The sequence below is a fragment of the Zingiber officinale genome, chromosome 3B, assembly GCF_018446385.1.
Source record: "Zingiber officinale cultivar Zhangliang chromosome 3B, Zo_v1.1, whole genome shotgun sequence".
Lineage (NCBI taxonomy): Eukaryota > Viridiplantae > Streptophyta > Magnoliopsida > Zingiberales > Zingiberaceae > Zingiber > Zingiber officinale.
Window position 1 is genome coordinate 112,289,662 of NC_055991.1, and position 14,109 is coordinate 112,303,770.

Below are 14,109 nucleotides of genomic sequence, written 5' to 3' on the forward strand. Positions count from 1 at the left end.
GTTAGGTTTATCAGATGAGTCTTCCTTGCAGGAAGCGAGTTTGGTGTTCAAATCAGGTTGCACAGAGTTGGTCTTCTCATCATCAGCAGTGGCAAGTGGAATGTTGTGGTCGCGGTTGAATGAACATTGCGATAATACACCGCTAAGGTTGAGTCTCCTCCAGTTCGAATTCATGCGCGCCAAGCCACAGGCCATTCGAGATCTTTTCAGAAAGTATAGCTTCATCTGTTTACAATATGGGATAAACCAAAATGAATCAAAAGCTTGAAAATAGATAAATGCTCAAGTTGGTGATCAAATATCTTGAAATTTATCCTTCATTAAGGTTTTCTGTGTGATAGTATGCAATTTATAGAGAGGAATTAATAGATGTCAAACCTCAGATACTTGTATATAAGAATGAATGAGATCCTTGAGCTCCTCCAAAAGCAGCTCACTTATTTTATTATTGGAGTGCTCTTCTTTCAATCCTCCTCTCTTCTACCAAAGAAAACTTGTTAATAAATAGAAGAAAACGTGAAAGAAAATGAATATTTGTTAAATTGTTAAGATGAAATCGGAAGGTGAAGTGGAACATGATCTCCCAGTAAATAACATAATCAAACAAAACTATATTGATTTGTTTAGTACCTCAATTCTCTTTTTGAATGTCTTCTGCTTCCTCACCTTCAGCTTTTTGATCCAGCGCTTTTTTGATAAACCAGTCTTCCTTTCTGCTGCATCAGATTCACCAACACTCGCAAAGCTAAATCTGAAAAAAAAAAAAAAAGAGAAGTAATTAATAAGATTTTTGATACAAATTCGATCAAATCTCTCGAAAATTACGATAAAAATCAAACCTTGCAGCAAAATTTGCTTCGTGGGACTCAAGTTCAGGGGAAACAGGGGAGAAGGGATAGTCGTAGTCCTCCTCGCTGAAGATTTCTTCTGGCGATTGAAACAGAGCCCAATTCACGAGGTCCATCGTCGTCAGCGTCAGCATGCCCTTCTTCTTCCCGGCTCCGACGCCGACGCCGACGCCGGCCGTCTTGATCTGCTGCGAAAGGGAGAGGAGCCTCTCGAAGGCCCTGACCAAGTACATGACTCGGCCGGCGCCGAGCTCCGGCATCGACCTCCTAGCCTCCTTCATGATCTTCCGCCGCATTCGAGTGATCTCCATCTCCTCCCAACAGATCGCCATCGTGTCGTCGCCGGTGCAACTCGGACTCGAAGGCTTAAATTTAAAGCAGAGGGCGTTGGGGGCTGTGCAAGAAGGAAGGCTGCGATGCATCAGTTAGTTTTCGATTCAGGTAAAGATAAGCGTATATATAATCCCGTCATGATTCCGTTTAGATTTTTTCCGTTTCGGGAATAACCTTGTATGAACGTTAAAAAAGTTAAATTAAATTTAAAAAAAATTGAAATTGACTAGGCCATATATTTATGGCATAATAATCATGCCTGGTAGAAGATAAGGTTTTTCTTTCTGAAAAAAAAGGAAATGGAAAATTTTAACTCTATCTAACCTAACGTACCTATATGATTTAACTCTATCCATTTAAAATTTCTTGAAAAAAAGTCGCAAGTACCATGAGGTGTTTTTGGATCCTTTCTATATAGTTAATTTTATAGTACCTCAAAAATAATAAAAATGATGTTATTATAACAGATAAATCTATAGTAATATATCAAATGGCACTAATACCCTACACATTTTCCATAATATTTCTCCATCAAACCCACGTTATCTGATCAATCTACTTGCATCGTTTCAATTGAAGTAATAATTGTGTAAATTATTGTGAAACCATAAAGCTTAACCGTTAAAACCATAATAAGAGGTTTGTTGTTTAAGTGTTGGGAGCATATATAGGTTTATACAAGTGTAATTGCTCGTAGGCGATGAGATGAATAAAACCATGGCAATCAAGCCATGTAATTCAATCAGGCATATGGTAGCTTAGCCTTTTCGAATGATGACAATTTGATTCCGTAGAAAAAAAAAATCATCATACTAATGGCTCCACCACAACACAACTGTCTCGTACCATTGGAATAGAATAAATTAAAAAACTGAAATAAGCCACCACATGGAAAGATATTTTCAGGACTTCATCGAAAATCTACCCTTGCTACCATCTGATGATCGACTCAGCTATGCGCTAGGGACACAGTATGGCCATAGCAAGCTCATTTGTTAGTTCGTTTATTACCATCGCAAGCTCATCTAAATTGGCAAGCCAGAGACATTTGACTTCTCCAATAGACTACTAATTTAGGGCTGCATTTTGAAAATAGATTGAGAATGAAGAAACGATGCCAACGTCTCAACCGAGGTACTTCTCAGTCAGATCATGTCACAATCTCTATAGTTATGATATGAAAGCCTGCGGCACCATCTTAGCATAATCGTGTTTCCCAACTTGCAAGAATTCCAGACTATGCAGAATGATTTTTTTTATACTTTAGATCTTGTTATTCCATAACTTTGATATCTACTCTATTTTTTCATTGTTTCTTGTCAAGTCGATCAAGATTATCAAATAACACAAAACATCTCCCACCCATTTAACGAAGGGGCATTTGAAAACACAGAAAGTGCCAAGGAACAAAAAGGACAGTACACTGATAAAACATTATTAAATCTATCCAACAAAAGACTATGTGAATAGAGAAAGAAATCACAACTGTTTATCGCATGTATAGCATATATTTAAGTTCTAACTCAAGGTGCACCAATAGTGGGTTTGCTATGGCAGTTACTGGTAAGCGATGCCATCAAAGAAAATGATCGGATAAAACCTGCCAAAAAAAAAAAAAATCCTCAATTATGAAGTCGATGAAATGTCAAAGTTACAATCTAGAACTACATCCAGTCATGCTGCAAGTTTAGAGTGTTTGCACTTTGAAAGTAGAGATGCTTAACTGTCAATGAAAGTTACAGTTAATTGATAAATTCTGACAGCTAAGGAATATCTTGGTACATGATTTGGGCAAGAAATATGGAAGAGTGTTGGCCCTCCATTTTATTAAAGATCCAAACATTGTACTGTCTTAGATTTTAAAATTCATGATCCTACAATTAACATAAAGCGTGAAAAAAGGGTTATTTGAGAGATATATAAACAATGTCATTTAACTATTAGTATTCCATTTTTTTTATAGTAGCAAAGAGCAACTTCTATAAGATTAGCCCAGGTTCTAAAATTCGCTAGGCGCTAGTCGAGCGTCAGACTAACACCTAGCGCGCCTAGGCGGAGACTAGGTGCCGCTAGACAGATTCCATGGTATCAACATAAATTACATAATAAATCACATTCTATAACTCCAACACAATAACATTAAATTTAAAATGACGGCAAAATTACACAACTAATAAAATATTATATAATTATTCTACTTCTTCTTCATAATTTTTAACAACTTATTATTGATCGAACACAAACTCAATATCATCATGTAATCCTCCTCTTTTTCTTTAGATGCAAAATCATCATCGTGAAGTTCTCTCACTTTAGAGCTTATTCGGGTTGTAAATTTTCATCTGCTCCCGTTGCTTCATCAACCATTTGCCAAGTAATCCCGGAATCTGGTTAACTTTATCATCTTCCCCACCATCCACCATCCATAATCCAACCTTGTGCATTTGAACTATCTTTTACAAGAAGAACATCGACTTTCCTTTTTCTCTCTTTTTTGTTTGTTCAACAATCTAGCATTAAATTGGACAAATGCTAGATTATTCAACATTTTGACATCCAACATATTTCTTTTTTTATTGGACCAAAATTTAGAGCTTATAAAACTTAAGTCCAACACAAAAAAAAAATTACATTTCAGTTTTTTTTTAATTGGGCTTTAAATAACCCAAACTAAAAAAAATAAAAATCCTGCACTATTTCCCAGGACAATTCGACCGATTAGTCGACACCTAGGGCCACCTAATCCCACTTAGGCGCTAAGGCTGCCTAGGCTGGCCGACTAGTATGTTTTCGATGCAGCTAATCGATGCCTAGGCCGATTTTTAGAACACTGAGATTAGCACAATTTTTGTACACAACAACAACAACAACCAAGCCTTTTCCCACTAAGTGGGGTCGGCTGTATGAATCCTTTTACGCCATTGAGCTCTATCTCCTATTATATCATCATCTATATTTAAATAAATTTTATCTTGTTTTATTGTTGCTAACCAAGTCTTTTTTGGTCTTCCTCTTCCTCGTTTTATATGCATGTTTATCATAGTTTCACATCGCCTAACTGGAGCATTTATTGGTCGTCTAAGTACATGTCCGTACCATCTTAAACGTGTCTCTCTGAGTTTTTCCTCAATAGATGCAACTCCTACTTTCTCTCTAATGCTCTCATTTCTTATTTTGTCCATCCTCGTATGTCCACACATCCACCTTAACATCCTCATCTCTGCAACTCTCATCTTATGCTCATGTGCTCGAGTCGTAGCCCAACATTCAGCTCCATATAACATAACAGGTCTAACTGCGATTTTATAGAACTTACCTTTAAGTTTAAGAGGTACTTTACGGTCACATAAAACACCCGACACTCCCCTCCATTTCACCCATCCTGCTTGTATTCTATGTAAGACATCTCTCTTAATCCCTCCATCATTTTGTAAAAATGATCCTAAATATTTAAATCTCTCGATTCCGGGCAACTCGTCCTCTCCTATCTTAACAATTGTTTCATTACTTCTAATATTACTAAACTTAAATTCCATATATTCTGTCTTTAATCTACTAAGCTTAAAACCTTTCCCTTCTAGTGTTTCCCTCCAAGATTCTAGCTTAGCATTTACTCCTTCACGTGTCTCATCTACCAAAATAATATCATCTGCAAACAACATGCACCACGGTACTGTGTCTTGAATGTGCGCAGTGAGTTCATCCATAATTAGTGTAAAAAGATAGGGACTTAGGGCTGATCCTTGATGTAACCCTATCTTTATTGGAAATGCTTCAGTTACTCCGCCTGAAGTCTTTACTTTGGTCGTTACATCCTCATACATATCCTTAATTAGTTCAATATATGTTACGCTAACACCTCTCTTTTCTAAAATTCTCCATATAATTTCTCTTGGGACTCTATCATAAGCTTTTTCTAAGTCAATGAATACCATGTGTAGATCTTGTTTTTGCTCCCGATATTTTTCAATTAATTGTCTAAGAAGATGTATAGCTTCTATTGTCGACCTTCCAGGCATGAACCCAAATTGATTTTCTGTCACTGTGGTCTCCTTCCTTAATCTTTTTTCTATTACTTTTTCCCAAAGTTTCATAGTATGACTCATTAGTTTAATACCCCTATAGTTTGCACAATTTTGTACGTCTCCCTTATTCTTATATAAGGGAACTAGAGTACTTATCCTCCATTGATCAGACATTTTTTTCGTTTTCAATATCATGTTAAATAATTTTGTAAGTCATTCAATACCTTGTTTCCCTAAGCACTTCCATACCTCTATCGGAATATCATCTGGTCCAACGGCTTTTCCATTGTGCATCTCATTTAAAGTTTGTTTTACTTCTGAAGTTTGAATTCTACGATAAAAATTAAAATTTCTATGCTCATTTGACCTAATTAAATTACCTAAGTTAAGTTGGTCACCTAAACTTTCATTAAAAAGTTGATGAAAATATCTCTTCCACTGTTCTTTTATTTCTCCATCGTTTACTAATACCCTATTACATTCATCTTTAATACATTTTATTTGGCTAAGATCTCTTGTTTTTCTTTCTCTCACTTTAGCTATTTTATAAATGTCTCTTTCCCCTTCTTTTATATCCAATTTTTGATATAACCGTTCAAAAGTGTCATTTTTTGCTTCACTCACTATTTTCTTAGCTTCTTTCTTGGCTATTGTATATTTTTTTAAGTTTTCCTCGTTCTTACAAATATATAATTCCTTATAAGCTATTCGTTTTTCCTTCACTTTCTCTTGTACTTTCACATTCCACCACCAAGATTCTTTACTTAGACATGCCTTTGACTCACCGAATACACTCTTAGCTACTATTTTCAACTTTGATACCATCTTATCCCATGTTGTATTAGAGTCATCGTATATTTCACTTAATGTTTGTACTTCTACCTTCTCCTTAAATATATGTTGCTTCCCATCCTTTAACTTCCACCACTTAATTCTAAAAATCGTATATATTTTCTTTCTATTGATACTATGTTTGAGGCGTATATCCAACACTACTACCCTATGTTGGGTAGTTAAGTTTTCTCCAGGGATGACTTTGCAATCTTTACAAATCTTTCTATCCTTCTTCCTAACCATAAGAAAGTCAATTTACGATTTATTATTCCCACTTTTGAATGTGACTAAGTGTTCTTCTCTTTTCTTAAAAAATGTATTAGCTAATATAAGGTCATATGCTATCGCAAAATCTAATATAGTTTTCCCTTCCTCATTTCTCGTTCCAAACCCATAACTCCCATGTACTCTCATATTCCTCATTTTTCACTCCGATATGGCCATTTAGATCACCTCCTATTAAAATCCTTTCATTTGGTGGAATATTTTGTAATATTTCATCTAAGTCCTCCCAAAACCTTAATTTGGTAGCTTCATCTAATCCTACTTGTGGTGCATATACGCTAATTATGTTCATAGTTTCTTTCGCCACTATTATCTTAAGAGTTATAATTCTATCCCCTTTTCTAACTACTCCTACAACTTCATCCTTTAACAAACTATCTACAATAATACCCACTCCATTTCTTGTTTTACTTTTTCCAGTGTACCATAACTTAAAACCCGAGTTCTCTATCATCTTTGCCTTCTCACCTGTCCATTTTGTCTCTTGTACACATAAAATATTAATTTTTCTCCTAATCATCATATCTACTACCTCCATTGATTTACCAGTGAGAGTTCCTATATTCCATGTTCCAAATCTTAGATTATTAGTTTTCCTATCATATTTGTTCTTATCTAACCTATGGTGTGAGAACTCTTGCCTATTTAACACTACACCCAAGTTCTCATGGAGATTAGCACAATTTTTGTAAAAGAAAATATACTTTCGTAGATGTTTAAAAAGAGCTCCCATAATCAATGATCATCTAAGATGGCATGACATAAAGATGTTCTTTTGTGACAAGATTTAAAATGTATGTAAATATAATGCAACCATATTCCATTAGCAGTATGCCAAGATCAAGATCGTACTCAAAAGCAAGGTCTCAAATATGTAAGCGAATAGCAAGCAATCGAGCCATTGCAAAATGAAGTATACAAACAAATATGCAGGTGCATATGCAGTCTTCAATTCTTGAAACCAACCTTAGTTAAACTTATAGCCTCACAGGTAAATAAAAACACAAATAACATGTTTCTCCCAACTATTTGGGTTCAACAATATAAATTTTATTACCACTCTATTGAAATCTATGCAAAGCTATCACTAACAATAGTCAAATCAATATAAAAAATACCAAATCTATCATTTACTACTTGAATTATTCACTATCAGCAATTCATATTTTCAAACGGAATTTTTAATACAAAATTTAACCAATATTCGAAACAGATATCACTTAGCAATCATGTATCCAACTGACGCAGTGCATAAAAAAGAAAATTTACATAGTTAGCTAAGCAGTATATAAAATTTTCTTGTTGTAGCTTAATTTAGAAAAATATTAACTTGAACAAGATTAGGAATTTAAAAAAGATACAGATTAGTTTAACTGTCTAATTAAGTAACCATAAAAGGATACTTGTCTGTTTCACATCATAAAGTTTATGCGCTTATGCAAGGGTTCTTAAAACAATGCTTAAAAAATTAATAAAAAATAAGATCAGATCATAGATTTGTAAAATACCAAACGAGTTTATATCCTACTTGGGAGCTGAATCATCTAGCCCAATTTGAGCTGTCGAATAATGAAACCCAAGTTGTGAATTGCAATCTTGATAAGGATGCAATAAAACATAAACTTGTTTCCATGTCCAAACTACACAAGATACTAGCCATCTTATTTAATTTGTGTTTGTTCACAGGATTTTTTTTAAAAAAATATATTATCTAGTTTGGAATTTCCAATATCACGATCATAATCACTGAAGTTATTTCAACAAAACCAATTTTGGCACCATTTTATGACAGGGGAACAGTTCTTTACTTAATAGGGCTTCTAACAAAGACTTGCAAGAGTCATAAATTTTGCTTATGCATTCTAAATAAATTGAGAGATTAGCAGATAAAGGAAGCTCCTTAATTTCCCATCACTAGGAATACGAAAAATCGAGGAAAATTTTAAGGTTTAGTTTCACCATTATGCACAAAGAGGTGAAACTCAAATTTTGAAGACCTTTAGCGTATGTGACATTTCAAAAAGACCTATTCTTGCTCCAAGGAAACGTTAATTTTAGCCTAGTTTTTTTATTAAAACTTAAAGCAAGATTCCTTTGTGTTAAATGATGCAAATTATGCCTCTGAAACAATGTCAACTATCTTACCAAAATCAATTCTTTCATTGTTCTGTATTGACTATTTTGATATAAAAATAGTTTCATAATTGATAAAAGTGTACCTAGATTAAATTAGAAGGTTGAATTGTAGTGAAAAAACTTTAATTTATGATACGTAGATCCAAAAATGAATTATATGAAATATAATTTTAGCCATACTTTCAAGTGTCAATCTGTATTGTTTGACAAAATAATTCCCACCAACGACCAATATAGATACTTATCCAATGCAATAAATGTTATTGGGCCACCTATGCCGGCATAATTTCACGAATACCAATAGAGATAGGGTTAGTCTTAACTAATACCAATTATACCTAAGACAAGAGGATTCTCTTCCCATGACACATACTTTTCATTTTGTCCTCTGTCAAATATAAGTCATAAGGAGGAGATGAAACAATAAAAAGAGAGGAAGAGAATTGAAGTGGCAACAAATGGTACTAACCGAGACATAAAAAAAATCTTCCTATGATTTATCTTTTAATTTTGACTTTACTCTTGGAAAGAAAATGAAACACTAAAAAGAGCACTGATAGGAAATGCAAATGCATCAATTAGAACAACAAATATAGCAAATAGAAGAGATCCTAGAGTTGGTGAAGCCAAGATATATACATATCTTACGCATATGCCTGTTCCAATTTTAGTTGTGTCAATCTATATCTAACTCTCAGTCATTAATTGAGATATATTAATGGCATATGGAGAAATCAATTCCTATACCAGATGCCCTAGGAGCATTATATAATGCAAATCTTAAAAATTATAAAATTAATCTCTGTAGAGTGCTACAAAAACTAATGCTTTTATACAATGCAGAATGCTCATCTTGGTATCAAGAGGATATAATTGTTAGTCGAGACAGATGTTTGTTTTTACAACTTGTTTCTATAAATGGTAAGTCAATTGACTTTACAATTGCTATAAACTTATATTTGAAGATAAAATAATTAAGTGGAAGGACATTATAACATTAAAACCCATTTAAGTTGATCTTGGATATATGTAAAGTGTGTTGAGTGACGGCATGCCACGATATTGAATTTGTATTATTCCGACTTGAGTGATACTCTAACATAGCATTAGATGGGGATTATAGGAGTATACAATGCACAACGCTCATCTTTAAAGCAGTCGGCTATACCATTGTCCATTGTGTTGCTCATTCATATCGAACAATAACCCTAGATTACCCAGCATAAAAGCCGTACCTTCGAACTAGGTACATCACAGGCTCGTCACCTCCATGACGCTCTTTACTTTGGGGGCGTAGAGAGAGTAAACAGTCACCTGCCTCTTCACGACCTCGAACTGAGACTTCCCGTCGGCGAAGGCCAAGGCGACCGAAGACGGGTCAGAAAGTCCGCGGTTGTCGCGGAACCCGTCAATCGTCCGCCTCTTAGCGTATTCTCGTATGTTGTAGTCTGCGAACTTGCTCGCCGTGCGGAGGAGCGAGCGGAACAGCGAGAGCACCTCCACCCGCGAAGGAGCCAAAACCATCGTCGCCGGATTGAAGCAGAACACAAAACCCTAGGAATGCTCCTCTAGAGAATAATCGGGCGGATATGGCTGGAATTATCCAAAAATGGAAATTAAATATCTTTTTTCTTGGCAGTATTTCAAATCACACCCTCTAATCTAAAGTTTTTCAAACAATGCAAATTTTTTCTTCCTGTTTACCCAAAATACCCTTGATTTTTTCCTTTTTTAAATTTGTTGATGGTTAATATTTTTCATTTTAAATAAATAAAAGTATGATTATATTAACCGGAAATTACCTTTAAATCTCCATGCAAACTTAAACATTTACATTTAGTTTTCGTATCAGTATAAATTTGTTTTTAATACCTGACCAAACTAGTTTATCTGTTTCAGCTCTCTAACTCTGATAAAATTATCATATTGCCCTCGTTTGAATTTAAAACGCACAACTGCTCCTTTCTCTCCCAATGTCTGATGCATCACTTCGCGACTCCAAACCTTAGCGATGCACTCCTTCTCCGCGACTCCAAAACTCAACGATGCACTCCGCCTTCGGCCATCAGCGACGCACTCCCCAACTTCGTCCTTAAACCATCTCCATCAACGTTAAAGGCAAAAATCAAAGAGGTGGCAGAACCTGACTAAACCATCTTAACCCCTTGAATCATCGGTAAGTAAAATTTATGTGTCCTAGATTTCGACTAATTTATTATTCCTTTGTGAAAAAAATAAAGTTTTAGTTCATGGGTGTTTTCGATTTTGTGAGGTTGAAGTTCAATTAAATTAGGTTTAGGTGTCTGCAGTGCAATTTTATAAATGAATTTGTATTGCATCTTCTTCAATTCAAGAAATGTGAGATATGCGCAAATTTTGTAGTGATTATCAATAAACTAAGTAATGTACTTACTCAATTTAAGCACTTTGATGTCCAAAATATGTAGAATTCTACTTTAGGATATGAATAGGTAACTTATTTAATTATTGATGTTGCCCATTCCGCTGGCTCGAATAAAATTAGTTTTGATGTTTAAATTACATTTTATGAGTGTATTTGTATTTTATCTTCATCAATTAAAAAATTGAAAGATATATGCTAGTTTTAGGTATTAATTATCAATAAACTAAATAATATAATTAATTTAAGCGCTTTGATGCCCAAAATGTTTAGGATTTGTACTTTAGGGTATGAATGAGTAAATAGTTTAAATATTTTTGTTGTCCAATCTGCTAGATAGAATAAAATTTATTTTGATGTTCGAATTGTAATTTTATGACTATGTTTGTATTTTATCTTCTTCAATTGAAGAATTGAAAAATACATATTATTTTTGTGTATTAATTTGTCATGCCCCAAGTAGTCCCTGTCATAAGAAATTTGGGCAACATCTCCCCTGTACGGGTGACAATATGAAACTTCCTACAATGCCCTCAGGGCCACATATACCTCCGCCAACACGACTGGAACAATAACAATAAAATATAATAACATACCATGCAGTTTAGTATCACAATCCACTAAAACAACGATAAGGAAAACCATATCAAAAATCCTACTCAACTACACCCATAAAGCTCAAAACTTATATCCTACTCAACTACACCCATAAAACACAAATCACAATGACGAAAATAAAATCAACTCACTTCTTCTGCCGTCCAGGCAGACATGTAGTAGAACATATCCAAATAAATATAAAAAGAAAACTCATCGACAAATAAAAGACCATACAGTAATCCATAGAACAAAACTAGTACAAGTCTAAAACGTAGTCTATATAACATCATAAGAAAAACCAAATGACCAAATAAATATCCTCGCGATCTGCAGGGGGACTAACGATTAGAACTCTCTGGACAACCTCAACCTGAAATAGTAATATCAACGGGGTGAGTCAACTCCTCAGCGGGTAACTATTGACATGCATAGTAAGAAATAACTAATAGCAATAATTATGTGTACAGTCTCCTGATATAGGAATGATAAATGCAAACTGAAATAAACAGGAGAAAAACTGTACTAACCAGGACCTGGTATAGAGATAACAAGGTCATCTGACCGAGAGTATCATAAATCCTGTATGCATGCCAAACATATGCATCCACCAAATATACAGCAAATAAGTACAGCAAACACAAGTAATAAATGCATTAATGCGTATGATGCCAATGACATGTCTTGGTCACCCCTACTGCCAGTCAGTCGTCTCACGCACGATGGTGAGACCGAGTGGGTAGGGGTATGACAACCGTGCATTCTGCCATCACTGCTCCTGAATGACCGAGTGGACGGGATGCTGTCGGAGTACACTTATCCTCCTTACCCCAAATCATAAGTGGAGGAGCTCAATGCTCTTATCTCCTTGAGCTAGTCTAGAGGAGGGATCCATGTCGGCTACCACATTGCGTCACACTACCCATGAGCGGACCAACGGAGCCAAATAGAGCAAAACTGTCTGCCGACTACCACGCTGCGTCACTAGACCAGCGGAGCCTAACAGAGCAGAACAGTTTGCCGGCTACCACGCTGAGTTACCGGACCAGCGGAGCCTAACAGCAGAACTGCCACACACCCTGCCTGACATACCACTAACCCATGAGTGGTGGTGTGTGCAGATCTATGTAACTAGCGATGTGTTTGACAATAATGGAGCCGACTATCGCATAGCATGCAATATAATCATGCGAGATAGTGCATGACACTAAGCATGGAAATATTCTGATCCTGCCCATCTCTACATAATATGTACCATAGGATAAATAGATCCAATCAATGGTTTAGGTACACAAGACAAATATGGTATAAAAACCTAGGTCCTGAACATAATAAGGCATGATTATGTCACTACTCTTATAAGCATATATAATCAGGTGGGTACTAACATGAAATGCAAAACAGATAAGTTAAAACAAACATGTAACAGGTATCCGGTAGTGACAAACCGATACAGATATGAAACATAATTATTTAGGAAACACAATCAACACTTTCCAAGAGTGCTCCCATGAAAGATTGATAGGACAAAATCTCTTTAAAAACCAACGTTCTTAGACAGAACAACATTGCCAAGCCGACTAATGGCCTAGGCGTTAGCCTAAGGCATGACCATCAACAAGACTAGTCTATGAATAACTCTTTTGGTGTCTTCTTATGTCATCTTATAATTGCTATTTAGACTCCATTATTCAAATAATGAATCTTCATTAACCAAAAATTCTACTTAATTTACATGTAAAACTTTCAAATGTAACATTAAACCACATGTATAATAAAAAAATATATCATATGTAAATTTATACTAAGAAAATTAATATTCATAATTTTGTAAATTTATTCTAAGAAAATCAATATTTATAATCTTGGAAGGATATATATATTTTTTAATCTGAATTTTGTGCATGTAAAATTTTCAAAATTCTAAATTATGACTTTTTTTAAACTGAATTTATACATGCAAATTTTCCAAATTTTAAATTCTATTTTTTCATTTAAAAAAAAATAGAAATAGAAAATTACATAAAAAATTTGCTTAATTGATAATTATAACAAGACCAAAGTAAAAATTGTTCTAATACTAACTATTAGAAATAATAAATCATACTTATTTTTAAATAAATATGATAATTGAATATGGAAAAATAAATTAATTATTACCTCCGATATTTGAAAATCACTTGACACTCCTTTTGATGCATGTTTAATGCTTTAGAACCTTCTAAACACTCCAAACCTCTCCTACAGATGATGTTATTTTTAAAAAAAGTATATATTTTCAAGATTATTATTTATAGGACTCTTTACCATCATTGAATCAATTTTTAATATTATGCTAATTTATGATTAAATAATCATGTCATATTAAAAGATATGATAAAATAATCATACCATATTAAAATATATGATATTGGTAAGTATTTAATTAATTATGTACATTTAAAAAATATATATAAATAAAATCTTAATAATTATGTGTCACTTAATAAGGAAAAATTCATAATCAAAATAAAATATTTCTGATACAATGATGTTAATTTTAGGTTTATGCTAGTACTTATTTTTAAAATATAACACAACGATAGTGATATTTTTTGAAATTCAATACTACAATGGTGTTATTATTTGAATGTAATATCACATGGCTAGC

General features: G+C 34.1%; 2 protein-coding genes across 2 annotated transcripts; both read right to left on the reverse strand.

The window, feature by feature from the left end:
- Positions 1–609: 609 nt before the first annotated feature.
- LOC122055121 lies at positions 610–1,439 on the reverse strand. The gene is made up of 2 exons (XM_042616507.1): positions 840–1,439; positions 610–751 (listed from the first exon to the last, which is right to left on the reverse strand). Exons 1-2 carry the CDS (start codon positions 1,268–1,270, stop codon positions 610–612), a joined length of 573 nt encoding a protein of 190 aa, XP_042472441.1. The 5' UTR covers positions 1,271–1,439.
- An 8,259-nt stretch (positions 1,440–9,698) lies between these two features.
- Positions 9,699–10,063, reverse strand: LOC121967310 (LYR motif-containing protein 4B-like). The gene has a single exon (XM_042517447.1). It carries the CDS (start codon positions 9,983–9,985, stop codon positions 9,713–9,715), a length of 273 nt encoding a protein of 90 aa, XP_042373381.1. The 5' UTR covers positions 9,986–10,063; the 3' UTR covers positions 9,699–9,712.
- Positions 10,064–14,109: the final 4,046 nt, after the last annotated feature.

What these genes read in the sequence shown, in the direction of transcription:
- LOC122055121 (XM_042616507.1), bottom strand. Translation starts at nt 1,270, where the DNA reads ATGCATCGCAGCCTTCCTTCTTGCACAGCCCCCAACGCCCTCTGCTTT. An exon ending in GAAGCAAATTTTGCTGCAAG is followed by an intron (nt 752 to 839) that starts GTTTGATTTTTA and finishes TTTTTTTTTCAG; the next exon opens with ATTTAGCTTTGCGAGTGTTG.
- LOC121967310 (XM_042517447.1), bottom strand. Translation starts at nt 9,985, where the DNA reads ATGGTTTTGGCTCCTTCGCGGGTGGAGGTGCTCTCGCTGTTCCGCTCG.